This window comes from Rhinatrema bivittatum, chromosome 1 (assembly GCF_901001135.1).
Source record: "Rhinatrema bivittatum chromosome 1, aRhiBiv1.1, whole genome shotgun sequence".
Taxonomy (NCBI): domain Eukaryota; kingdom Metazoa; phylum Chordata; class Amphibia; order Gymnophiona; family Rhinatrematidae; genus Rhinatrema; species Rhinatrema bivittatum.
Window position 1 is genome coordinate 349,849,724 of NC_042615.1, and position 26,417 is coordinate 349,876,140.

A 26,417-nucleotide genomic window follows, 5' to 3' on the forward strand; every position below is an offset into this window, starting at 1 on the left:
TCCCCGACTGCCTCCGGTCATGCAGGACAGCCTTGCACCACTTCTAATTTCAAAAGCTATTATTATTTGCCCTAATTTCAGAAGCTATTATTATTTGCCCTAATTTGATTCCCCTCCTGATCGACCCAGTTGCTGCAGCTACAATCCTTGGCTGACGGGGACCTAAATCTGCAGCTTCCTCCATGATGCAGCACCAGTAGACTTTTGCATCAGCTGCTTTTTGAGAGATAACTAGGACTTCATCCTCCCCTCCCCCATCCTCTTTGCGGGCTACGAACTCAGCCTCTGCAGCATTCACAGGTACGCCCTCCTATAAAGGACACCTGAAATACAGGCCTTCTGTGCAATGGGATGGTCAGGCAGGCTCAGTCTGTCCCTAATGACATGAATCCCTTTTATAACAGAGGCTTAAATGTACTAAAAGAGAGATATTTTTCTTTTAAGACCATACGTTGGCATGTGGAGGCGTGTGATGCCCTCGTGCCAAGATGGCCAATCCGATGCACCGTGTGGGTGGTCATTTGAGGAAGAAATACAGCGGCTTCCTAGTGGCTCCAAGGAATTGCAGGGGAGGAGCCTAAATGCTTGAAGTGATGATGTTAACGGATATTGAGCTAGTTTTACCATTCTGCATAAATATAATTTAAAGTACTGCAAAGTAAACAAAAGGGAGGTGAGTATTTTGGGAGTCAGGGGTTTCCTTCTGTAAAATGAAATCCATGCTCAAAATTCAAATCAGTTACTTATGTAACATGGGAGAGGAGAATTGCTTTCCCTTGGCTGGATAATAAGCTGCCTTGAGTTTTGAGGAGCATAGAGCTTCCTTTTTTTAAAAAGGGAAGGTCTCAAAATTAATTCTGGTTGCTTTGTATACTTTAGATTGGATGTAAAATGAATTGTTTTGTCCTTGGTGTGCTTCCTGCATTTTGGTTTTGACAAGTCTCCTGAATTCCACCAGGGCTCAACTGCAGCTGCGGCTCCCACTGCTCCCCGAGCATCAATGAGATTTCACCCCCTTGATTGGGACTAGAGGGTAGAATGTGTCGCAGCCTGGCAAAGAGGAGGTTTTCCCGAAGTCACATTATTTCTAGCTGTTCAATCTGTTTCTAAGATTTCAAGGTTTGGGTTTTTTTTTTTTTTTTTTAATCATTACAGCATCCAAACAATTTGAGGCTTGAGTCATTCAAATTTGGAACTCAGAAAAAATTTCAGCCAGAAGATTTGGTCACTTTGGAAATAAACTTAATTCCATCCTATGTTAAAAATACAGAAAGGGGGCATAGAGGCCATGCACATATTGGAGGGGAGAAAAACAAGCAAATTGCCTTTATGTGGACTTTTAGGCTGGTCTTTGCTTGGAATGGTTATATTCAGAGAGGCAGAGTTGCTCTCATGAAATCACCAGTATCTGAGCATGAGCAGAAGAAGCTCCTGCTATAATGTCCGCTCAAACTAAGGACAAGAAGTATCTTAAAGTTAGAGAGGCAGTCCTGCAGATATTTGTGAAAGTTAACATAATTGTACTGGTCTTCTCGCGTTCATTTGCTAAAGTGTCATTTCTTTGCACTAACCAGCACATTTAGGTGCTGGTGCTTTGGCCTGACCAAAATTCCAGAGGGTCAGTCCTCAAGCAAACCAAGGTGTGTTATAAGGTCAGCCAGTCGCCACAATTGCGGGTCCCAGTTCTGGTAGAATCCTACAGACCGGACATGTGCAGCAATGTTCTGAATGAGCTTCTATGGAAATGTCAATCATTGGTGCCATGGTTAACCAAACTAGTTCCCAACAGGTTCAAGCTGGTTAGTACAATCAAATTATTATATCAATCTTTAAAACGTATTCTGTTCAATGGATGCCCTGCCTCCCCACAATGCTTGTGGCATGAGCAGAGCTGGCAGCTGTTCTCCTTTATTTCCTAAAACTGAACTAGAATGCTGACTGAGCTTTTAGGTTTTCCCGAGGGGTGGGAAGAGGGAGGTTATGGGAGGGCTTATGTTGAAAGAGCATCCTAGCATGTGTGCAGCAATTCCAAAGTTGGCCTTTCACTTGTCTTCCAGCAGTGTTGCAGTTGCCACTAAAAAAAAAAAAAACCCAAAACAAAACCTAACACAAAAATTCCCTTTACATCTTCGGTGAAGAAACCACCTTCTTTCATGAAAAAAATTTAAAACAGGTAAGAAAATATTCTAAACTTATAAGAGCCTTTACAGTGCATGTATGTCCTGTGTGTGAAAAGCACTGTACTATTCAGTCTCCGCACTGTACAGAGAGAGCCTGTCGTGGTGCTGCTTCCAGCTACAGCTTTGAACTTCAGTTTCGTTCAAGCGTGAATTCTTTAAGCACATTCAGATGGTTCAATCCTCGAATGTTGTTGCTTAGAGATCCATTCACAAAACTGTGACGCATGATAACACATCTTAGTGAAAAGGCCTCAATGCCAACAGGAGCAGTGGTAAATAACATGAGTTAACATACATCTCAGGTTAATAAATAAACCCCCATAGATGGTTATTACTACAAATTTTGTTGTTCTTTTTGCAATGTAGTATTTTTTTGGGGAAAATTACTAACATTTTAGGCAATTCCAAGCTCGCTCTCATCTCCTGGCATTGGATTCAGGAATGATCAGTCTGGTTTTGTAATTATGCTCACTGGGTCCTATGTAAAGGACATTTTGGGGGGGGGGGGAAATCAGGACATAAAAGATACTTTGAGAATAGGGTGCAATGCTGGTTCCTTTTCAATAGAAAAAGTTACTTCATTTTCAAATGCAGGGAATAAGGTTAAAATTGATGTAATTTGGTCACTCTACTATCATATATAAATAAAAGGCCCAGTTTCCTATCTGATAATGCGAAAAAGCAAAAAATAAAAATAAAACAAAAAAATCCCCCCAAAACAAAAAAATAAAATAAAACAAAATCAAACAAAAAAAGAAACAAACCAAACCCCTAGAATGCTGTGCATGTCCACCAGTAGGAAGGCACTGCAGTTGCTTACTTTTTCTTGTCCTTGTCCTTCTTGGCTTGCTGCGACCCGGCCTGCTGGGCCTGCGACTGGAGGAGCTGAGTTGCTGCTTTCTTCTTCTGAAAACTGTTCACCTCATCCTCGATCTCTTTCTTCTTGTCTTCCAACTTCTTCTTTTCTTCCTGGTGAGTCCTCTTCAGATGGTCAAACTTCTCGTGGAGCTACTCAGATAACGACAGAAGAAAGGAAAAAAGGGGAGAAGGGAACAATATGCTTATTAAATGGGAAAGGATTTCACATGCTGCACTATTTTGGGAAGTCTCTGTGAGGTCCATATTCAGAAGCATTTAGACGGACAACTGAAGTTATCCGGCTAAATGAATACTGGGGCACTTAGCTGGCTATCTTATTATCCAGCTAAAATTCAGCTGGATAGCTCAGAGAGGCAGAGTTGCCTTTAAGCTAGCTGGCTATACTCAATGGTGTGGCTGCACTACTGAATATACCTCCAAAGGTAGTCAGATAAGCTTATCCAGCTATCTTTGCAATCTGGAAAGTGACTGAATACGGACCTCCATTATTTCTCTCACAGAGCAGTGTTTCCCCAATTTTTTTTTTTTTTGTACATATCACGACAGAAATAAAACCAGGCCATGTTGGGTATGATCTCCTGTGGGAGGGTGCATATAGCTGATGCTCTGCTATTATGAAGCATCATGGGAAGCCTTTCAGTCAATTTGACTTGATTGGATACATTGAACAGCAACATAAAGGAAATCAGTACAAGTTATGTTGTAAAAATGAGATGTGCATTTCATATTCACTCTGCATAGTTCAGGCCTCATTTATTACAATGTAATAGTGATCTATATCTTTTTATCTACAACAGTTGATAATCAGTTGATGCCCACACACACACAATTCCACGGTGCTCGGGCTTCAAAGTTCGTTGTGTGTGGTAAGCACTGTTGTAACTAATTCCTGGAATAATCAGAGAAGAGATGCACACATGACTCACAACTATGACTTGCAAGAAGAAGGGGGAGAAAAATCCCAGCTCGACTTAAGTAGCTAAGAATCCAACAATGCCTTACTCTGGAAAGAGGAATGGTTCTACTGTTCAACCTTGTGCCAATGCTTTGGGCTCTTTCCTGATGGCACCTTCCGTAGAGACCTCCATCTTCCAGGCACAGTACTGCTGTGCCCTCGAGTGTATCCTGCCACAGCTATAACAATTGAAAGCATCATGATCCAGGACCTGACAGAGATAGTAAACAGAATGGATATCTGTGCTGGATAACAGGTGCCCACAAATGCAGGCCTTTAAAATGGCTGACTGGAGGATTCTTGGCCTTGTATGTTTCTTTTTTTTTTTTTTTAACTCAAAAAGTTCTGTTGAGGGGTGCCAAGGCAGCAGCAGAAGAAAAGTTAGAATAAGGCAGAAAACCAGTCCAATTAACAAGGTCAAAAACAAATCATAGAAAGAGTGGGAACATGTCTGCACGGTAGCTCGAATGAAGAACAAACGAGAGGCTCATGAGTCAGCATGCACATGCGAGAGCTCCTACACATACTCAGCAAGATTTTTACTAAGCTGTGAGAGCTGGGTCTGTGTCAGTGCCGGATAACATCATTCACAAGCTATGGCTGATTCTTGCCTGCTTGTTAATGGAGAATTACAGAGTCCTTGTATATCACTCAGAGTACAGTCAAGGTGATTAAGAAGTAGAAAGTATATGGGACCCTTAAATCAGGCCATTCCTCTAAACTGGATGACCGAGCAAGGAGACTGATCAGAGAGGCAACCAAGAGACAAATTGTAACTTTGAAAGAGACTGCTCAAAGGGTGCATGTGACAATATACTATGCCCTCCACAAACCTGGCCTGTATGACAGGGTAGTAAGAAGGAAGCCATTACTCAAGAAAGTCAACCTGGAATCTCATTTGAAGTATGCAAAGGAACACTCATGGGATGCTGTAGCCATAAGGCAAAAAGTTTTGTGGTCTCACAAACTAAACTAGACCTTATTTGCCTGAATACAAAACTTTACATTTAGTTCTAACCCATCATAGCACATCACCCAGAGAGCAGCACCCCTACTGGGAAACATCATATTATGGGAATGTTTCTGATCAGCAGGAACTTGGAGCACTTGTTAGGACAGAAGGTACAATGAATGGAGAAAAGTACAGAAGAATATTTGAGGAAAACTTGCTGCCCTTTGCAAGAAAGCTGAAACTTGGAAAGATGATCACCTTTCGACATGAAACATACAGCCAAAGCTACACTAGTGGCTAAGGAAATAAAAGGTAAGTGTCCTGAAGTAGCCCAGTCATAGTCCTGACTTCAGTTCAGTTCAGATCTGTAGCATGACTTGAAGATTGCTATCCAAAGAAAATTGCTCCCCAAGGAGCTTGAACCATTCCATAAAGAAGAATGGGCTAATATTGACAAAATCTAGGTGTATAATGTTGGTGGAGTCCTATTCCACTGTATCAAAGAAGAGGCAACATCAGAAGCAAAGCATGTAACACGACAGCTCCAATTTTGTACGTCATACTAATGCAGCTGATCCAGTTTTGCACAAAAATCAACTAAGTCACTCCCCAAGGAAGAGTCATATGGCAAACGTTATTGCCATTCCAAAACCTAGTAAAGATCTTATTCTAGAAGCTAACCATCAACCAGCTGCACTACCCTGTGTGCTCTAAGATTCTTTAGTTCCTCATTCTAGAACAGAAATCCTCAGAAGTAGAGCCCATCCTTAGTGTTGATCAAGCTGGATTCCACAAGGGCTGTAGTACATGTGATCAAGTTCTTGCACTTACCACCTTTATTAAAGTTTTTCAGAAGGATATGACAGCTGTAGTGCTCCTGATTTCACAGCCCCCCGTGATAACAGTATGGCACACTGTCTCACTTCTAAAGCTGAGTAGCAACCAAGAAGAAAAAAAAAAAAAAAAAAAAAAAAATCGGTAAAAACAAGGATTCTTTTATTATTACAATGTGGTTTAGTAGAAATTAAAGCCTGACTCTGGCCAAGTTTCACTCATTTGACCGAGCTGCTTCAGGGGCTGTCAAGATCAGACCAGCTTTCTCATGGATCTTTAAAATACCACATTGTTGTGCTTAGATGTACCAATTTTGTTTGACGCCAAAGGTCCATGTGTCTTGTGTTCTTGTGCCACCAAACCGGAAATAATCCTTTGAAGTGCTTCCAGCCTGAATTGTTATAATTGAAACACTTCTCTGACAGATTATTCAGGGGATAAGAGCATGGAGGAGACCAATTGACGTCTACAGGGGTCATTATTGGCCTCATCTCTGTTCAACCAATATACAAAATGATCTACCAACAATTTCATAATCTCAAGCTCATCTGTGTTTACATTTGCTGTATCACTCAAGCTTCATCCTTTTACTGTTTGCAAATTTCTCAGAATGAAGATAGCTGGCACATTGTACCCTATAGTGGCTTATTCAAAACCCTGTCAAACCACATCCAGTATTCCCTACCTCCACACATACTTGCCAAAAAAGAACTTTTTATCTAGAGGGTTGGCCAGAAACTACAGTATGATACTTCTCCAAAATAAGTGTCTCTAAGCAGAACTCAAAGCTTCTGGAAAACCTAAAAAACAGGAATAATGGTAAATCCTAAAACAATGTGCTAGTCAAGCTTGCCTTATTGTACTCAGCAGCAGAGTATTGTGCACGTCTAGCAAAGATCACCACATATACATCTTGTTGACACCCAGCTGAATGTAACCATGCACATTATAAATTGAATCCTCAGATGTAAGGGAATCCTTTTCTGAATTGTTTTATGCCTAGCCATCAATTTAAGGATGGTTTCAATTCTTGAGGCTGTTTTAAGGAGTTATGAAATATTTTGTCTATGAGGTCCAGAAGAAGATGCAACCACTGCTTCTTGAAAACCCAATATGTGCACGTGAGAAGAACTTGTCGATGAATCAGTATTGATATTTTGTCTTGTGGCAATATTAGTAGTTCCTGGTTTGTGCAGAATCTAGTATTTAAATGTATTAAGTCTTGTAAAGGATTTAGGGAACTTTTTTCTCAATTTATCAGCCAGCTGTGTACTGGCAGAAGGGAAACTGTTTCTGGCTGAAACAGTTTATTGAAAAGAATCTGCTCTGCTCAGAAAATTGTCAAAATTTGGAAATACAAAGATCTTTTGTTCCCTTAATTTTCCTTGTTCAGTCTATTTTTGAAAAAAAACAACAACCTCCTGAGTTGAAAATATCTATCCCTTATAGTAAATCTCAGATACTTTTGAAGTCTTGACTGTGGGAATATGTAAATGTTGAAGAGCTGTAGTGTACAGGTAATCTCCTGATCGAATTGCTTGAACAGATCCAACAGATTCCGTACAAAAATGTTTTGAGTTTAAAATGTATTTTAATTTAATTTACTTAATTTTATGCATCACCTCTCCCTAAAATCATGAGGCAAATAATTTGAAAAGCATCAGAAAAATATATGGATATCAATTGTATCACATCTTAAAAACACAATATTAAATAATAATTGATACAATAAAATAGATCTAGCTATTACTTTTAAAAGGACGAGTTTATTCTTTAAGGATGAGTCAGGGTTTCCATAAACCTCATTGGGACAATGAAAGTTAAGTGTGTCTAAAATTTCTTCATACTTTTTGTATGAGTTTGCAGCAGGTGCTGAAATAAGTCTAGAACTGTCTTGACTTTTGGTTTCTTCTATGGCATTCTGGATTGGAAGAAGAATGGGTGTGTAATTTTTGAAAGCCTGCAATATCTTCATTTGTGACTATATCCATTATTATAATTCTAGCGTCTGAACTGGAATCTATCCAGATGCCTTGGAATTTCAGTAATCTCACTACTAGAGAATATCTGGGATTAAGTGGTATTTTCACTGCTGCAGTTTACAATTATTTTTTGGAGACCCAGCAATTTCTTTCCACTCCTTTGTACTTTCAGTTCGGCTTTTTTCCCCAATTACCTGGAGATTTTTCACATATTTTACAAACTTTGCCCTCCCAACATACCTATTCCGGTCATTACAGTGACAGGGATTATGCACCAGGGCTCTTTCTAGAACCCTGCAATTATGGGCCCTGAATCTATCCACTAGGTGTTACCCTTAAGCAATTAAAAAATTATTACTGGAGGAGAGGAGCAGCTGATTTCTACTCCAGAGCTAAACCGGGGGTAAGAGGAGGAGCCCAGCCCTGACGGAGTCTCGGAGTGACCCCCGGAGTCTGACATCATCCAGGAGAGACAGCTAGGCCTTAAAGCCACCCCTCCTGCAGCGCGCAATCGACGCCGGTGCGCAGCTTTGTTGGACTTTTCTGCACATTGGAAGCTTTTCAAGATTCTCCGTTCATCTGGTATGTTATATAATTGATTTCCTCTCTCTCTCCTAAGAATCCTCCATAGATAGGGAGGCGGTTTCAAAATTGACTGTAGCTGATTAGATCTGGTTAAGCACTCGGGAGGATAGACCCTTTCTTTCCTCTGTCAATTGACTGTTTCCTTTGTATTTCAATGCCTCATACTAAGAAGGGCCGATTGAGAGGAGAGATTTCTAACTCACCAGCAATCGATCCCCCTCAGTCACAGATTCCCGAGCTCTTCTCAGGAGCTGGAACTTTAATACCGGAGAGCTCAGTTATTGGGAAGATGGTAGAGGAGCATATACCATCCCCCCCGACTCTTGAAGTCACTCTTAGCCCCGGATCTCTGAGTAAGCCCACGCACCCTGGGGACATTGACACATCTTCATCTATAATGATGGAAGCAGGAGCAGCTTCACAAGTGGCCCAGGCCAAAAGCAATAGTGCAATAATAGAACGAGATCTGAGAGAACCCAGTGAATTACAGCAACTGGGAGAACTGAGTCTAAGTGCAATGACTTCTACACCAGTGTTAAAAAAAGCCGCAAATTTTATAACATCTCAAAGTACAGAGTTAAGAGGGGCAACTGCTGTGGTGGGGGAGATGAGAAGCTTAAAGCCCTTACATTATGTGCAATTACTATTAAACCTGAAAGTATTACTTTGGAAGGTATTTGGTCAATATTAAAATCAATTGAAAGTTCAATTAAAATTCTTTCACAAGTTACATTAGACAAAAAAAACAAACAATGTCAAATAATCAATTAATTTCTAGCTTTAATGTAAAAATGGAAGAACTAGATAAAAGAATTTCCTCTATTAAAAACAGCAAATAAAATTAATTGATTCAGAAAGAATTGCCTCAAAAAGACTTGAGGCAGTTGAAAATTCATTAAGGGCTCACAATTTGAGAATACTTAATTTTCCTGTTTTTAGACCTATTTCTCCTTTGAATTTATTTAGGACTTACATGCAACAAGTCCTAAAAATTCCTGAATCAGCGTTACCGGTTGTTAAGGCTTTTTATTTGCGGCAGTCTAATCGGATGGAGGAGCAAAATATTTCCTTAAGCTTAACAAATATATTAGAGATGTCTCTAGATACAGCGATTGATAAAAAAAAAAACATTACTTATCTCTTTTGTCTTTCTATCAGAAAGAAACTATGTACTCCGATTATTTTTCAGAAATAGACAAGTTAAATTTTATGGTCATCCTATTTGGGTTTTTCCTGATGTTAGAAATTCTTTTCGACGCTGTGGCGTAATTTTTACATCAAAGAGATCAGATGTAATTAATTTGGGAGCATGATTCACACTGAAATACCCGTGTAAGGCTTGTATATGCTTTATGAATAATAATTATATCTTTCAGGAACCATTCCAATTAACAGAGTTTTTGGCGACACCCCCACCCAAGTAACCACAACAGAACCGGAGTAAGATAAGAAATTTTGTTCTCAGCACATTAAAAATTAATGCTTTCAATGCGTATAGTAAATATAATTTTCCTATGGTAGATGCTCTTTACCCACCTCATTATCTTATAATTTGATATCTAATAATAATCTCATGGAGTTGCATGTATGTATTTAATTACTATTTGAATTGTGTTTAAGACATCAATATTTGCTGTACAAGAGTTTATTTTCTTGGGATAAATTTTCAAAAAATTGAAAATAAAGAATTAAAAAAAAAAATTATTCCCACTCCCCTGGGGGCTGCAAATGCTGCCTCTGCAGCATCCACAGTCCTGGCTTACCTGACTCAGGGATCAAACTGGGGCTGTGCATAGCTCTGCCACTGAGCCAGCCCTAGAATTATTCTTAGTTGTGAGAAACTTTTAGAAATTTGAGGAGGAAAATTTGTCAGTGATGAATTGATGGGACAACTCCCCTTTGTCTCTCTCAAATCTCTCTGTGGAGATTTTACAGATTGAGTCATTTGCTTACATTTTTCTTAAGGACGGAATGCTTTAATTTCCTGCTGCTAAGACCTGCACCATTTTTTCAAGTTGAGAGCCAACTAAACACTTTCCTTCATATGGAATACCTAACAAATGATGAAAAATATGCAGACCAAGTTTTTGAGGCTGCGTGTTCTTGGCTGCCACATCAGAAGCAATAGCTTTTTGCTGATAGGAAAAATCATGTCAGATGTAAAGTCAGCCACATATCTGGCTGCCAAGTTAAGCAGGGATAGGACTCAAGATAAAGGGCCAGATGTACTAAAGGATTTTCCCATGTTGTATCTATGAGAAAAATGCTTACTATAAAGGCCTCAGTCAGAAAAATGTCTCTTCTGCTCAAATAAAATCACAGCTCTTCATGCTGTCTGCTGTCTGCTATGCTGACATAGCAGACAGCACCACTAATCCCATTCGTTTCATAGACTCTTTAAACATATCCCTCTTCTGCTGTCCATTCAGCCTTCTAAACTGAAAAGCAATGCAATAGGAATGACAGTACTTTTGCTCAAAATTATAATAGAATCACCTATTGAAGGAGAATTACATTTTATTTATTTTTTTTTTTAAAGTCCAATCATCTTTGAAAAAGAATGTATCATTTGTGGTTATAAAGAACCCTTTTATTTATTTTTTATTACATCTTCAACTACCAGATAAATAGGACATAGGGCCTCATTTTCTAAAGTATCGCAGGCCTGCGATACTTTAGAAGATGAGGGGCGGGGGGCCGAAACGGGGGGCGGGCCTGCACTAGCCGGCAGCGATCGCACCGTCGCGGTGCGATCGCTGCCGGTTTCGCACCCAATAGTGCCACCATAGGTGGTGTAGCTATTGGGAGCGAAATAGGCAGCGAAAAGGCACCTACCTTTTTGCTGTCCGTGGCGTCTGCGCAGAGTCGGCCCCGACTCCTCCTCTTCCGGGGCTGACCCCGCCCCCCATCCTGGTATCACCCGCGATAAGGGACTTTTCACGTGTGAAAGGTCCCTTACCGCGTGCGAGCGGCTTGGAAAATGAGGCCCATAGTCTGCATCCTTTTTTTGTAAGTAGCAAATAAAACATTTTCTTTTGCAAATCCTTTATACAGAGTTATTTGCTTAATGAGGAAACTTGTATTCATAGCAGGAATCTGGAGATAGATGTGCCTGCTCTGGGTATATGATCACCAAACTCTTAAAGTAGTTGGTTGGTCTCTTGTGATTTAACGAGGTTCAACAGGTGCAGAAAGAAAATGTGGAGGACTGTCAGAAAAACTTGTTTCCATAGGTAATATTCGGGGTCAAGGACAGTCTGGAGCTGCAGCTCACCAAGCTGGTTATAGGGCCCCACCCCATGTTTTCTGCAGGCTGGAGATGACTTGTGTTAGCAGCAGCTTCCTTTTGTACACTTCCCTCATCCCAGAGCAGGCAGCAAGAGCTCTGACAGTTGCAGATTTTGCATTTTCTGTTGCAGGAAAAACAGTCAGTCATAATGAGTCCTATAAGCCACAGGATGGGTAATTTTTGTGACGGTCCCAATGCTGAAAGCAGTAACCTTGTGCACTTTGGCTGCCCTAAGTCAGAAATCTGGTTGCAGACCAAGTGCTCCAACTCTGCATTGTTTAACTATGGCCTCAGGAAGCAATGGTAAGAAGCTGTGCAACTTGCCAGTAAAAAGTTGAGGTCTGAAGTATGTTGGCAAGATAGAGCACAGAGTCTATGAGAAAGTACACAGTGGCCCTGGTCCTGTTCCACCAAGACCAACGAGACAAAACCGAGGTGGATAGAAAATTATGACATCACCCACAGGCAGAAAAGTTGGCATGAGACAGCATGAGGGGAGGAGTCGCTGGTTTAACTCCCAAGTGTACACAGACCCCCAATGTAGACTCGGATGAGACTGACGGAACAGATCCTTTTACATGCAAGAGCCTGATGCCTCTGTGCACCAGTGTCTGCAAATCTGCTTCTAGCTCTGCAATGAAGATAAACTGTACTGCTCACATCTGGGTTCCACTAATCAACTTGGTATAAACAGCATACAACCTGCAGTCACTTCAGAGAGCATAAATCACACATTTGAGGATACAGCAGAGAGAAGAGGAGGACTCGGGACAGATTGTGGATTGGTTTGCCACCTCTCCAGGTTTGACCTGGAACCTCTGGCATTCAGCTCCGAGCCAAGCTTGTAAATCTCCAGATTCCTAATGGTTTCACTCTAGAAGAGGGGGCGCTGATGGTACAGGGGTCGAGGTTGTAGCGTATCTCACGCAGGAAGCATTTTCCTCATGCACTCCTCTTACCACAGCCTACTGGTTTTAGGGCAAGCACACAGATTCAACTTGCTACTGGAGTGGGTGGGAGCAGTTCTGCCACTGGCATAAACCTCCTTTGCTTTTCCACTGCACAGAGCACACGTTTTGGCTGGGGGGGGGGGGGGGGGAACTGGAAGAAGGGCATGGGATTGCTATAGGAGATGAAAGGAGAGGAGGTGAAGGGAAGAGAAAGATGGGTGGGTAGAGGGAGGTGTGGGGAAAAGGAGAAACATAGGAAGGTAGAAGCAAGGAGGGAGACAGATGAAGATGGAGGAATTAGAAGGGCAGTAAGAGCCCAGAGTACAGTCAGTAGATGAAAGATGAGAAGTTAAGAAGTGGAATAGTAGGCGATACAGGCTGGAGAGGGTGAGTGACTAGGGAGGTGAAAGGATGAACAGAGGCAGTGCAGGGGCAAAAATGATAGATCAGCAGCTGCAGGTTCACCACTTCCGGACCCAGAGTGAGAAGAGGGGTAATCGGCACCATTAGACCCTGGAGCTGCCCATTACCCATGCAGACACAAAGCAGTGATATAGATGTAGATAGATAGATCTTTCTATATATGTATATCACTGCTCATTTGCCTCTTTCTAGCTCTTCTAATTCAGCCCTTACCCATTTATTCACTCACCCTCACAGCTTTATGTCTGCATGGGTAATGGGCAGCTCCAGGGTCTAATGGTGCTGATTACCCCTCTTCTCACTCTGGGTCCAGAAGTGGTGGACCTGCAGCTGCTGATCTGCCATTTTTGCCCCTGCACTGTCTCCGTTCATCCTTTCACCTCCAGGCATCCAGGAACCTCCCAAACCCTTTAAGCTTGTGCAAAACCTCTTGCCAGAAATATTTGAATGCATGGATTTGGACCTTTTAATGTCCTTGTGAAAGCCCCCTACCACCAGAAGATGACACAATGAAAGAATACGATTTGAACCTAAGTTAGCAGTTCAGTGCAGTTGGCAGGCCTAATGACCTCTTGTCATGATGTTACTTATTCAGCATTTTTTTATTTTTATAGGGGTTTCTAAAAATATTTTTTCCACCTGGCAATTCCTAAGTTTCCAACAACAGTGACCTCTTAACATTAGAAAACGAGGAGGTCCAAGTTTTATAGATGTAAATCTCGTGCTTGTGGCAACACCAAAAACTTTTGAATACAATTCTTGTTTTGACTGGGGTGGGGGAAATGGGGAGAACATCTTACATCCTTCTCTGCTTCTTTCAGCTCAGCTTCTTTTTCCTTCACTCTCATCACAAACATTTGTCTCATTTCTTCCTCCTTCCTCTGAAGTTCACCCAGGAATTCATTCCTCTTGGCTTCGTACGTCTCCTGGAGGCTGATAAACAGCAGAAACAAAAGTACATGGCACGTTACGTACGCAAAAAAAAAAAAGAGCAGCCACACACCCACCAGCTTGCACTAGGTAGATGAGAGAAGAAGTCACCACAATTAATTGCAGCTCCAGTGACCCATAATCACTGTGGATGGAAATTTCCTTTCACTTTTTCAGACTAGCAGATTCGCCGTAATAACCATTTTGACCAACAGAGGACCTTCCACCACAGCAATCCATTCTTAGCTCTCCAGCTAGCATTTTCCTTCGGCACACATTTTCCCCTTCACTTTATAACCATCTATTCCCAGAATTTCTAAACTTTCAACTGGGCAGATTTCCTAAAAAACATCATTGCCTCAACATTTATCTGAAGTCCAAAGTCCTTACCACATCAAAACATATTAAGGACCTTCACCCATTTTATAAATGCACGAAGCTTTAGTAACCAAGCATTTTACAAGCAAGCATAAGGCCAGCACCAGATCTTACTCTTTTTTAACTGAATCAATGTAAATTGGTTGATGTTAGCTCTTGACTGCTTATTCCAAACTTTGTGTATGAAAACAGGATGCACAAGTACCTCCACAAGGGATACTTTATAGCATCCAGCCAAAGAGCGAATGGGCAAAAAGATGCATGCACTTTGGCTAATAATATCCGGAAAGAGAAAACCTGTTTCTTTTGCAGTATCTCTCAGACTCAACAGAATGCATAAAGAAATGGCCAAATTATCAATAAAGTAATTGATCACATTTTTAAACTAGCTGTCATAGGATAAGCCAGAGATTGGAGTGGTTAAAACAAGTTATCAGTGTGTGGATGATTTATTTTAAATTCCCAAATGAATGTATTATGTAACTCAGCAGTAGCAGGAGGAATGCTGCTCGCAGGTGACACCACAGAAGACCTGAAAAGAAAATATACATACTGCCCTGAAAGTGACAGCTTACATGGAGAGGCTATTACTGAAACCAAGAGCTGCCCAATCAGGCTTCCCAGGATTCCAGCGGCAAATTAGCAAACCAGAGGACATAGCTGCTTAGAGCAGTGGGTTAACAGAACAGTCAGTTCAGGCACAAGTCTCCATCAACCTAACAAACTGGAATCCATCCTCCGTTTTGGAGAAGGAATGTGGGGAGGATGGGAAATAGCTTAAAGACTGTTGCTCCCATGAACAAAAAAAAAACCAAAACACAAAACATGTCTGACTTCAAATCAGCAAAACTGAGCATGCACTCCCACACTGCTAATGTTTGGATCTCATGCGGTTTGCGTCCCCGCAACAAGCAGCCCTTAAATCTGGTCACTAGGGCTGTGCCCAGCCTTGGTCAACCTAGGGAGCAGAAGATCTGACTTGGGAATTTTTTTTTTTTCACCTATGCACTGAGGCTGAGATTACTATTATTTATGAAACCAGCTGTAGCAAGTCAGGCATAGCAAGCAAATGCTGGGGAAGAGAAACTGTATATGATGAAACCTTACTATGTTCTTGGAAGAAGGTAAATTACTTCCCCAAATTTTGTAGAAATCCTTAGGGAGGATAAATTTAAATCCGTGTGATGCGGGACTAAGTCTAGCACCTAACATTTTTTTACATGCTGATTGCAACTCCAGATTTTCAAAGCAAACTTATGCTTTGAAAGTTCATGCTTCAAAAGTGCTATCAATTGCGCACAAACTCCCCCAGAGAAAGTTGCACCTACTTGATCGAGGGCGTAACTTGTGCGGGTGAACATACGCGCGCACTTTTTAAAATCCAAAAGTACAGGTGCAAGCTCCAGCCCCGGCACACCTCTCTCTAGTTAGTGTCAGAGAACGCACAAAGCAGGAGTTACACATGCACATTTACGCACACCAAGCTCGGGCTATTTACATGCAGAAAACCTGGCTTTCAAAATCAGGCCTTCAAAATAAAACAAACAATTCCTGTAAATTCATCAGACACCTCAAGCTCTCCTGTCATTTCTAGAGCATTCTCTCTCTCTCATGCCCTCCAGCCTACCATCTACATTAGGATATTCCAACTGTTAAGGTGCTATTCCAAATAAAAAGCCAGCGTCTCCTTTGTAACAGTGTTAGAGTTACGTTTGGCTATAGTGAGCATTTTTGAGGTCCAGTTCCCAGTCTGTTTTGAGATTTACAGGACACTCTGTGTTCCCATCAAGAAGAGTAAGAGCAGGACAGATAGCAGGGCACAAGACGCCTTACTCCCCCCACCAAAAACCCAGACGTTCTGGCAGCAGTCTGCTTCCAGCTTTTAAGATAAAAGATAATGTTCGGGGAGGGGTGGCGGGGTTCATTTTAAAACCTGTGCCCTTAAAGTTCATAAATTGTACATAAGCAGATGGATGACTGGTATTCCTCTCTCTCTCGTTTCCTTTCCTCCCCCCCTTGGATCAGCAGAGGTGGCCTCAGCTGCACAGGAAGCAATGGAAATTCTTCAAATGCTTCACAAGGGAAAGGGCTGGCCCTGGTTTTCAATCAGGAGCTTGGAAGCAAAATGTTTTTTGCAACACTCTATTACCCACGTTTCAGTTTGACATCTAGATTACAAAGTGCTCTCAACAATGTGAGTGCATACCTGCGCAGACAACCCATGTTTCAGCGGTGCTGGTATTCTCCAACACAATGAGCTTTCTCTGCAGAGTTAAAATAAAAAAAAAAAAGCCACACACTCCCGTACAACCGTATGTTTCTGGCATACAATATGCCAGAAACACCCGTATGTTTCTGGCATATTGTAAAGGAATTGTTGGCCATGTTTAAGTTGAGGATTGCATTAAAATAGGAAGGCACTGATGCATGCAACCATTTCATACACAACATACCACTGCCAGTAACTGGGTAGACAATAGGGTCTCAGGTTTTATGTCATTTTATACTTGTTTTTATTGGATTAGGAATGTAACGAGATTTGGAAGCCACTATGAATTTTTGATATAAAATCATACCTATAAGGGAGCCCGGACCGACGTGCCGCAAATGCGCAGTAGAGAGCAGCTCTACTGCGCATGCGAGCACGTCGGCCAGAGCAGAGCGTGCCCCCCCCTCAAAAAAAAATGGCGCCTGCTCCTTAGGAGCAAGAGCGGCGGCGGCGGCAGAAGCAGGAGCGGCGGCCGGGAGGAGTGGGAGCGGTGGCGGCGCGCGCGCGAGGGAGGGAGGGAGGAGCAGTAGCGGCGGTGCGCGCGCAAGGGAGGGACAGTTGTGGATCAGCTGAAAGGGGAGGGAGGAGAGAGTGAGGGGGAGGGAGGAGAGGGAGAATAGAGGGGGGAGGGAGGAGAGGGAGAATAGAGGGGGAGGGGGAGGGGGAATGGGAATAGAGGGGGGAGGTGAGAGGGAGGGAGGAGAGAGCGAGGTGGAGGGAGGAGAGGTGAGAGGGAGGTGGGGGGAGGAAGTAGGATGGAAATAGACCGAAAATTTTTTTTTATATGTAGCCCGTTGTTACGGGCTTAACGGCTAGTGTTTAAATAAATAATACACACAGAACCATGCATATACTAGTCCTGGGGGAATTCTGTACTACTGCGGAGCGCAGAATTCCCCCCCCTACGCAGAACTGCCAAATTCTGTGCAGAAAACAGCAGAGGAGACCCCGGCATGCCGCGAATGGAGTGCATGAAGATGAATGCCCTCGTGTGCCATGTGACGTGCTCTGCTTGCGACTATGATGGTCCCGGCGTGCCGATCACAGTGAAGATGAAGGCCCTGGTGAGAGTGAATGTGTGTGTGTGTGAGAGAGGAGAGCGGGTGTGAGAGAGAGCATGGGAGGTGAGAGCAGGGGGAGGGGGATGCTTGAGAGTGGGAGACTATTTGAGGAGATTGTGAAGGAATGTGTATGTGTGTGAGAGTTTGGGAGCTCGTGTGTATGAAAAAGGGATCGAGTGTATGTGAGGGTGCTAGCCTGCGTGAAGGGATTGTGTATGTGTGAGACAGCCTGTGTGAAGGGGTGCATGAGAGAGAGACATAGCCTATGTGAGGATTTATGTGTGAGAGAGAAAGGGAGCTTGTGTGGGTGTGTATGCAAGAGAGAGAGACCCTGTATGAGGGGATGTGTATGTGCGAGAGAGAGGGAGCCTGTATGAGGGTGTCTATGTGTATTAGAGGGAGAGGGAGCCTGTGTGAGGGGCAGTACTGAGAATGAGGTCAAACTCTGGGACTGGCGATAGAGTGGAAAGGGTTGAGAGCCTAGAGATGGAGGGGAGAGATACTGGCAGGTGGAGGAGTTGGGGCCTGAGAGGGTAAAGTGGCCAGGGGAGTAGGGAGAACGAGTGGAAGGGACCCTCTTACAGTGAATTTCTAGGGAAATTCTGCTCAAAATATTTTAAAATCTGCATCTCTAAGTAATAACTTTTTTCTGTATTAATTTAAAATGTAATTACTTAAAGACTGTCATGTAAATTGTGTTATTTTGACCAATATACACATACACCCTCATACAGGCTCCCTCACACACACACACACACACACACACACATCCCCTCATACAGGGCCCTCTCTTTTGCATACACACCCACACAAGCTCCCTTTCTCTTTCACACATACATCCTCACACAGGCTACCTATGTCTCTCTCTCACTCAACCCTTCACACAGGCTCTGTCTCACACATATACAATCCCTTCACACAGGCTAGCACCCTCACATACACATGATCCCTTTTTCATACACACGAGCTCCCAGTCACACACATACACACTCCTTCACACTCATATAGGCTCCCTCTGAAACACACACTCAAGCATCCCCCCATGCTCTTACCTCCCATGCTCTTTCACTCCCTCCTACTCTCTCTCACCCTCACCCACTACCCTCATATAGGCTCCCTCTCTCTGAAACACACACAAGCATCCCCCTCTTACCTCCCATGCTCACACCCTCCTGCTCCCCTCCCCCACATCCCCTCCCCTCATATAAGCTCCCTCTCTCAAACCCACACAAGCATCCCCCCTCTTACCTCCCATACTCACACCCTCCTGCTCCCCGCCCCCACATCCCCTCCCCTCATATAGACTCCCTCTCTCTGAAACCCATACTCTAGCATCCCCCCCCCCCGCTCTCTCACCTCCTATGCTCTCTTACCCTCCCCCACATCCCCTCCCCTCTCACTGGGGCCTTTATCTTCGCTGCGAGCGGAGCGCGTCCCACGGCACATGCGGGCCTTCGTCTTCGCGCACTCTGTTCGCGACATGCCAGGGTCTCCTTTGCTATTTTCTGTGCAGAATTTGGCAATTCTGCGTAGGGGGGGGGGGAGGGAATTCTGTGCTCCGCAGTGGCGCAGAATTTCCCCAGGACTAAACTATGTAATGGCCCTTAATATATTGGCAGCTGTTGATACATTAGATCATGGAATATTAATATCTCTTTTGAAGCTTTCAGCATTGCCGGGACAGTGTTGGTTTACATCTTATCTGACCAATCACAAATCATAAGGAATGCTCTGTCTGATTGGAATGAAGTGACCACTGCGGTACCTCAGGGATCCTCCCTATCAGCAGCTCTTGTCAATATTTACCTCTCCTCTTTATGCAAAGTTTTGGTTTGTCATGGTGTGAGCTATAAAGTTTACACTTAATATCCAGTTCTCTATTCAATATCAATACTCCTGATTTATTGTTTACCCAGGTATTTGGTTCAGAAGCTGTTTAGTTTGGGGTTAAGGGCAGGCAGTGTATTGGTCTTATAACCTCATGTGTTTATTTATTTATGGGTTTTATATACCGACGTTCATTTAGTAACATTGCATCGGTTCACATTCCACAAAATTTCAAAACAGCGCTGTATAAATATAGGTATTAGCAGCAGTGTTTTACAGAAAACATTCAAACTTAAGAGTGTAATGACAAATCCATATAAATGCAAGGGAATAACATGGTAGAGAGTAACTTCATACAAGAAAACTTAACCAAGTTAAAGGCAATTTATATTAACAAGAGTAATAATTCTCATGGGTCTCTATTTAATGAGATTGAATTAATGGACTAATATCTCTAGGGGCATTAATTATTGCACATAAAGAAAGCATAATAGACAGACAAAATTTAACAGAACCTGAACACCTGTTATCTGCGTATTAAGGTGAGGGTAAGATTAAACTAATATGCATAATAGCTTTCAGAAATACATCTCTGTAAAAGGGGTGATACTCAAAGGGAGGAACCTATTAGAAACGCAGAGACATGACATGTCATGCACTGGAAGGGAAGAATTGAGAGAAGGGGGGCATATCTATGTGGAGGGAGCAGATGTGAGTGATACAAGAGGGTGCGGTTATGATATCAAAGGAGGAAAGAAGTGCTGACATTTGATTGCGACTACCCTATGTAAAAGCTTGTATGAAAAGCCATGTTTTGAGTTTTGGTTTGAATTTGTTTGGGGCATGTTTCTTGACGGAGATCAGGTGGCATGCTGTTCCAGTTTAAAGGCCCGGCTATATAGCATTATATCCCTCTTAGCTAATTTCTTGCAGGTAGTTCTTTTTAATGTCACTATTGGTTGTGTCTTGTCTTTGTGATTATGTAATTGTCATTTTTGCATTATGCGATCTGCTTTGAACATATTATGCATGTGTATTAAAAGTTTCTAAAATTTAAGAACATTTAAAATTTGGCATCATCTCAGTAACAGTGACACAAACTCCCTCCTGTACCAGACATTCTGTGAAACACAAAACCTACAAAAAGCACACTCAGCACCTATGTAGCAAACCTGCCATTCCCAAACAGCACTAACACTCAGAAATCAGACAGCAATAACCCTACCTACGAAAAGGTGGCACTGCAAATATTACAGCAGGCCCTAGAATGCCAAAATCCCCTGGGAATAAGATACAAGAAATAGATCAGCTATTGGGGCCACTGTTGGAAACAGGATGCTGGGCTTGATGGACCCTTGGTCTGACCCAGTATGGCATTTTCTTATGTTCTTATGGGGATGAGATGGGTACTTATGACCTGGATGGCCATTGAACGCTGGGCTCGTTAGGCCTTGGTCTGACCTAGGGTGGCGCTTCTTATGCTACTAGGAAAACGGAAGAAAGACTGCTATCAATTCCTACGCAAACTAATGTTAGAAGGATACCTCATCTATTTGGTGAGGGTTTGTCTGCCTTCTTCCTAAGTAACCAGAAATGTGCAGATACAAACTGAAATGGAAATCTGAAGAAGCCAACTCCATGTGCAGAGCAACACTGAAAAACTGGAAACAGAAATGCATTTCCTCCTCTGCTGAACAGCAAAAAAAAAAAAAAAGATAGCTCCAAAACAGACATATTCCAATCAAACTAAAAATAAAATGCGTTCTTTTAGGTTTGTAGTCTGAGCATCTTATTTTTCTAATTGGGTTGATTCCACTGTCTCTTCTGCTTCTCCTGCAGCCTTATCCGGGGTTTCTTTTCATTTCTTTTCTCTCCTCCTGTCTTCACTTCCTGCTCCACATTTTTCTCTGAGGTTGATCTTTCACGTTCATCTTCTCGTTTTTTCTGCCTCTGGATACTCATAGCTATATTTCACCACTCAACTCAATTTCTCTTTTCAACTTTCTCCTACCTACCAGCTTTCTATCTCCCATTCCCTACGACCTTTCCAGTCTAGCTTCCTGTTTTCTCACTCCTTCCTCAGTCTCCTATTCTTACTCCCTAGTCCCCTATTTCCATCCTTTATGCTCACCATCTCTCCAAGTCCTCAACTGCTTTTCTTTGCCTCTAATCCTCTCATCAGCACTCTCCTGTGCTTTTCATGTCTTCTTCTGCCTTCAGCCCCTCTCTTCTGTCTTCTACCCCCTACCCAGCATCCAAGTACCCCTCTTTCATGGCCTCCTCAACCCTATTTCCACTATTTTACCCTTCCATAATGCCGCCATCCTTTGCCTCTGGGAGGAGGCACTAACTTTTGCCTCTGTCACACACACACATACCCCTCCTCCCAACTCACACATACACTCGCTCTCTCCTCCCCGGAACATGCAGGCAGCAGCCGCCTTCTCTTTGGGCCTGCACAGCGTCAGGAGTCTCCTCTTCTGTTTGTGCGACTAATGCCGCTCCCCTCTTTAGCCAAGACAGCCTGTCCACCACTGCTCTTGTACTCCTGCTCTGCTCTTTGGCTAGGAGGGACCTGACCACTGCTGCTCCTGTGCTCAGTGAAGGAGGAGCAGTACACAGCAGACATCTTAGATGACTGGCCAAGAGGTGGCAGAGGATTGGCCGGAGGGGACTACAGCTGGACTTGGAGGGTTAAATATTTAAGTCCTCTTTCTGGCTTCTGGCCATGCCCCCTAATATCCGTACTGTTCGGAGAAAATCCGGACAGCTGGCAACCCCAGCCGGAGCCCAAGCTCATCCTATGATAAAAGGGATAAAGATGGCTTCAGAAACATCTTACAAAAACATCTTCCATGTGCCAGGCATACTACCCACATAAGCAGAAAAGAAAGTGTTTCCCAATAGTCACTTAGAATGAATAAAATTAGCAAACAAGAAAAAAGCAGCTACTAACCATTTATAGAAATTATGGAAAAAAAGTTACTGAAAACTATTCGCCTAATTAGTTAAGATTTGCTTAATTTACTGCCAGCACAAACTGCACCCACCCTATTTTTAGGTGGTGCTGCTAAAATAGCAGACATACAAATAGCCATGAAAGTAAGGTTAAGGTGAAAGAGTGCATTCCATTTCATCCCATGCCGATATCTGAGGCTTCTGGTTTTGTTAAGAACAGGAACAGTGCTTGTTATAGTCTTAATAATAAAAAAAAGTTAATGCGAGCCAGACAAGACACCTGGTGCATATCACAGGACTCCATTTCAACCCCCATGCTGCGCTGTGTCCAGGAACAAACCGCAGACCTTCCCTCCCACTCCCGCCTGCTTTGAAAAACAAAATTTCTGACATCCACAGGCAGAATGCAGCTTGGAAGGGTCTCAAAATTGCTGCTGTCAACAGATTTCACCAGTTGGGGGGAACCTCAGGATCTGAGGCGGCAATGGAGAAATTACTTACCTGATAATTTCGTTTTCCTTAGTGTAGACAGATGGACTCAGGACCAATGGGTATAGTGTACTCCTGATAGCAGTTGGAGACGGATCAGATTTCAATCTGACATCAGCCCTAGTACATATACCCCTGCAGGAAGTGCAGCTCTTCAGTATTCTCCTCGAAAAGCATTGTGGATATATGTATGACTGAATAATTTGAATAACTTTATAACTTGGTTAACTTAATTTGAACTGGTTGAATTGGCTATAGCTGGAGACCGCCAGTGCCCTCAACCGAGAAATGTCGACACCTGGTAGGATGGGTGTCTTAGATGAAGGAAAGCATGGCTTACCCATGAATCACTCGCTCCCGGGGGTGTTCCCCCGAGACTTCCATGAGTACCGGCAGCCGTGGGTGGGATGCTGAGTCCATCTGTCTACACTAAGGAAAACTAAATTCAGGTAATTAATTTCTCCATTTCCTAGCATGTAGCAGATGGACTCAGGACCAATGGGATATATAAAAGCTACTCCCGAACTGGGTGGGAGGCTGCCTGTGACCCACTTAGTACTGCCCTTGCAAATGCTGCGTCCTCCCGAACCTGAACATCCAGGTGGTAAAACCTGGAGAAGGTGTGGATGGAGGACCAAGTCGCCGCCCTGCAGATCTTGGTGGGTGACAGCATCTTGGTTTCAGCCCAGGACACTGCCTGGGCTCTAGTAGAATGGGCCTTGACCTGTAAAGGTGGTGGTTTGCCTGCTTCTACGTAGGCCACCTTGATGACGTCTTTGATCCAGTGGGCTATGGTTGCTCGCGAGGCCGCTTCCCCTTGCTTCTTCCCGCCGTGAAGGACGAATAGATGGTCCGTCTTTCGTACGGATTCCGACCTTTCCAGCTATCAGACTAGGAGCCTGCCGACGTTGAGATGGCGTAGACTTCGAGCCTCTTCCGAATTCTTATGCTCATCTGGCAATGGTAGCGAGATGGTTTGGTTGAGATGGAAGTGAGACACCACTCTGGGGAGGAACGACTGAACTGTGCATAACTGGATGGTTCCCGGGGTGAATCTGAGGAACAGCTCCCAGCAGGACAGTGCTTGTAGCTCGGATATATGACGAGCTGAACAGACTGCCAGCAGGAAGGCAGTCTTCAATGTTAATAGTTGGAGAGACAGGCCACGGACAGATCTGAAGGAGGTTCTTGCTAGGAAATCTAGGACAAGGTTGAGGTTCCAAAGAGGCACCGGCCACTTTAGGGGTGGTCGGATGTGCTTGACTCCTTTCAGGAAGCGGGAGACATCCAGGTGAGAGGCTATGCTGCCGCTCTCACTCTTGGCTCCATAGCATGACAATGCGGCCACCTGTACCTTGATGGAGTTGAGGAACAATCCCTTCTGTAGGCCGTTCTGTAGGAATTCCAAAATCGCAGGAATTTTGACAGAGCGTGATGTGTCGTGGTCCTCGCACCAGGCTTCGAATACTCTCCAAATCCTTATGTATGTTAGGGACGTGGAGAACTTGCATGCTCGGAGTAGGATGTCAATTACTGCCCCCGAGTATCCGCTCCTCCTCAGGAGAGTCCTCTCAATGGCCAGACCATAAGAGAGAATCGAGCTGGATCCTCGTGGAGGATCGTTCCCTGTTGGAGCAGGTCTCTGTGTGGAGGTAGCGGCAGGGGGTTCCCCGCCAGCAGTCTTCGCATGTCTGCGTACCACGGTCTTCTTGGCCAGTCCGGGGCCACTAGAAGGACTAGTCACCTGTGGTGATCTAACTTGTGGATGATCACGCCCAATAGGGGCCACGGTGGGAAGGCTTATAACAGTCTCCTGTGGCCAGGTCTGTACCAGGGTATCGATTCCCTGGGACTGGGGTTCCCGCCTGCGGCTGAAGAAACTGGGTACTTGGGCATTGGAATGTAGGGGGCTGAAGGCTTCAACCTGACAGAGGACAACCTGAAACTCCTGCCAAACAGGACTTCATGTACCAGAATTCCCTGCTTCATGACGGGTTTACTTACAGTCTGCAATACAGCTGTAATTAGCTGTAATTAGGACATTGCTCAACCATTATATGATAAATTACAAGGCAAAGAAGCAGAATCTCAGCCCTTTCAATGGGAAAAACAAGAACTAACAAATTTATATCAACTGAAAGAAGCCTTGATCTCACCCCTGCTCTAGGGTTACCTGATATAACAAAACCATTTCATCTGTTCATAAATGAGAAGAAAGGCATGGCCATTGGGGTATTGACTCAAACTTTAGGATCATGGGAACGACCTGTTGCATATTTGTCAAAAGGAATGGACAATGTTGTTAAAGGATGGCCTGGTTGCCTTCAAAGCATTGCTGCCGCATGCTTATTGATACCTGAAGCTGTTACATTAACATTTGGTCAGACTTTACAGATAACAACTCCCCATACTGTACGGGGACTGCTCGAGACTCATGGACCAAAATGGATGACTAATTCACGTCTCGTCAAGTATCAAGCCTTACTGTGTGAAACACCTGAAATTCAAATATTAGACAGCAAAAACTTGAACCCGGCTACTCTTATGCCGGCACCTGAACCAGTTGCCCATGACTGTGAAGAAGTCATGACTACAATACATTCCAGTAGGCCAGACCTGAGGGATCAACCCTGGCAAGGAGCTTGGACTTTATTCACTGATGGGAGCAGCCAAATCATTCATGGGATACGTTCTGCTGGATATGCTGTAGTATCCGAAGATGAAATCATTGAGGCTCAACCTCTTCCCCCAGGAACGTCTGCACAAAATGTTGAACTAATTGCCCTTACTCGAGCTCTGCAGTTGGCAGAAGGAAAAACTGTAAATATCTATACAGACTCTAAATATGCCTTCCTTACAATTCAAGTGCATGGAGCATTATACAAAGAACGAGGTTTCTTGACTGCAGAGGGAAAACAAGTGAACAATGCATCAGAAGTACGTGAATTGCTAGACGCAGTTTGGCTACCTCGCAAGGTGGCTGTAATGCATTGCAAAGCACACACCAGGAAATCAAACCCTATTGTCAAGGAAATCAGAGAGCAGATGAAGCAGCAAAAAAGGGCAGCTCGGGAACCCTTCCAAGCAGCATTAATTGCATCGAATCATCAGGCTTCAGGTAGTCCTGGAGCTCATCACCAACGACACTGCTTTTGCTCTTAAACTCTGGGCAAAACAAAATACCAAGATTATGACTGCAGTGTACCAGAATAGACTGGTTTTAGATTACCTTCTGGCCCCAGGAAGGAGGGTTTGTGGAACATTTAACCTCTCCAATTGTTGTTTACAGGTAGATGACCAAAGCAAGGTTATCCAAGACATCACTGATCGCATGGTCAAGATGGCACACGTCCCTGTCCAGCAGTGGAATAGTGCTTGGGTCTGGGCCAACGAATTCGGTGGTTGGTTTTCCATGATTGGTGGATGCCAGTTTAATTCTGTTTTGTCTTTTAGGACCCTGCATTATTCCTTTCTTG

General features: G+C 43.5%; 1 protein-coding gene across 7 annotated transcripts in view; it reads right to left on the reverse strand.

Moving 5' to 3' along the window:
- The window catches only part of SEPTIN11 (septin 11), a 202,435-nt gene that overhangs the window by 8,728 nt on the left and 167,290 nt on the right, over positions 1-26,417 (reverse strand). For all 7 annotated transcript variants that reach the window (XR_003856416.1, XM_029599794.1, XM_029599779.1 and 4 more), the window contains exons 8-9: positions 13,830-13,962; positions 3,001-3,188 (exon numbers count right to left, since the gene is read on the reverse strand). Coding sequence is in view for 6 of the 7 variants with exons in the window: in XM_029599794.1 (XP_029455654.1) it covers positions 3,001-3,188; positions 13,830-13,962 (321 nt within the window). In the remaining variant the exon portion in view is untranslated. The remainder of the gene's footprint in view (positions 1-3,000; positions 3,189-13,829; positions 13,963-26,417) is intronic.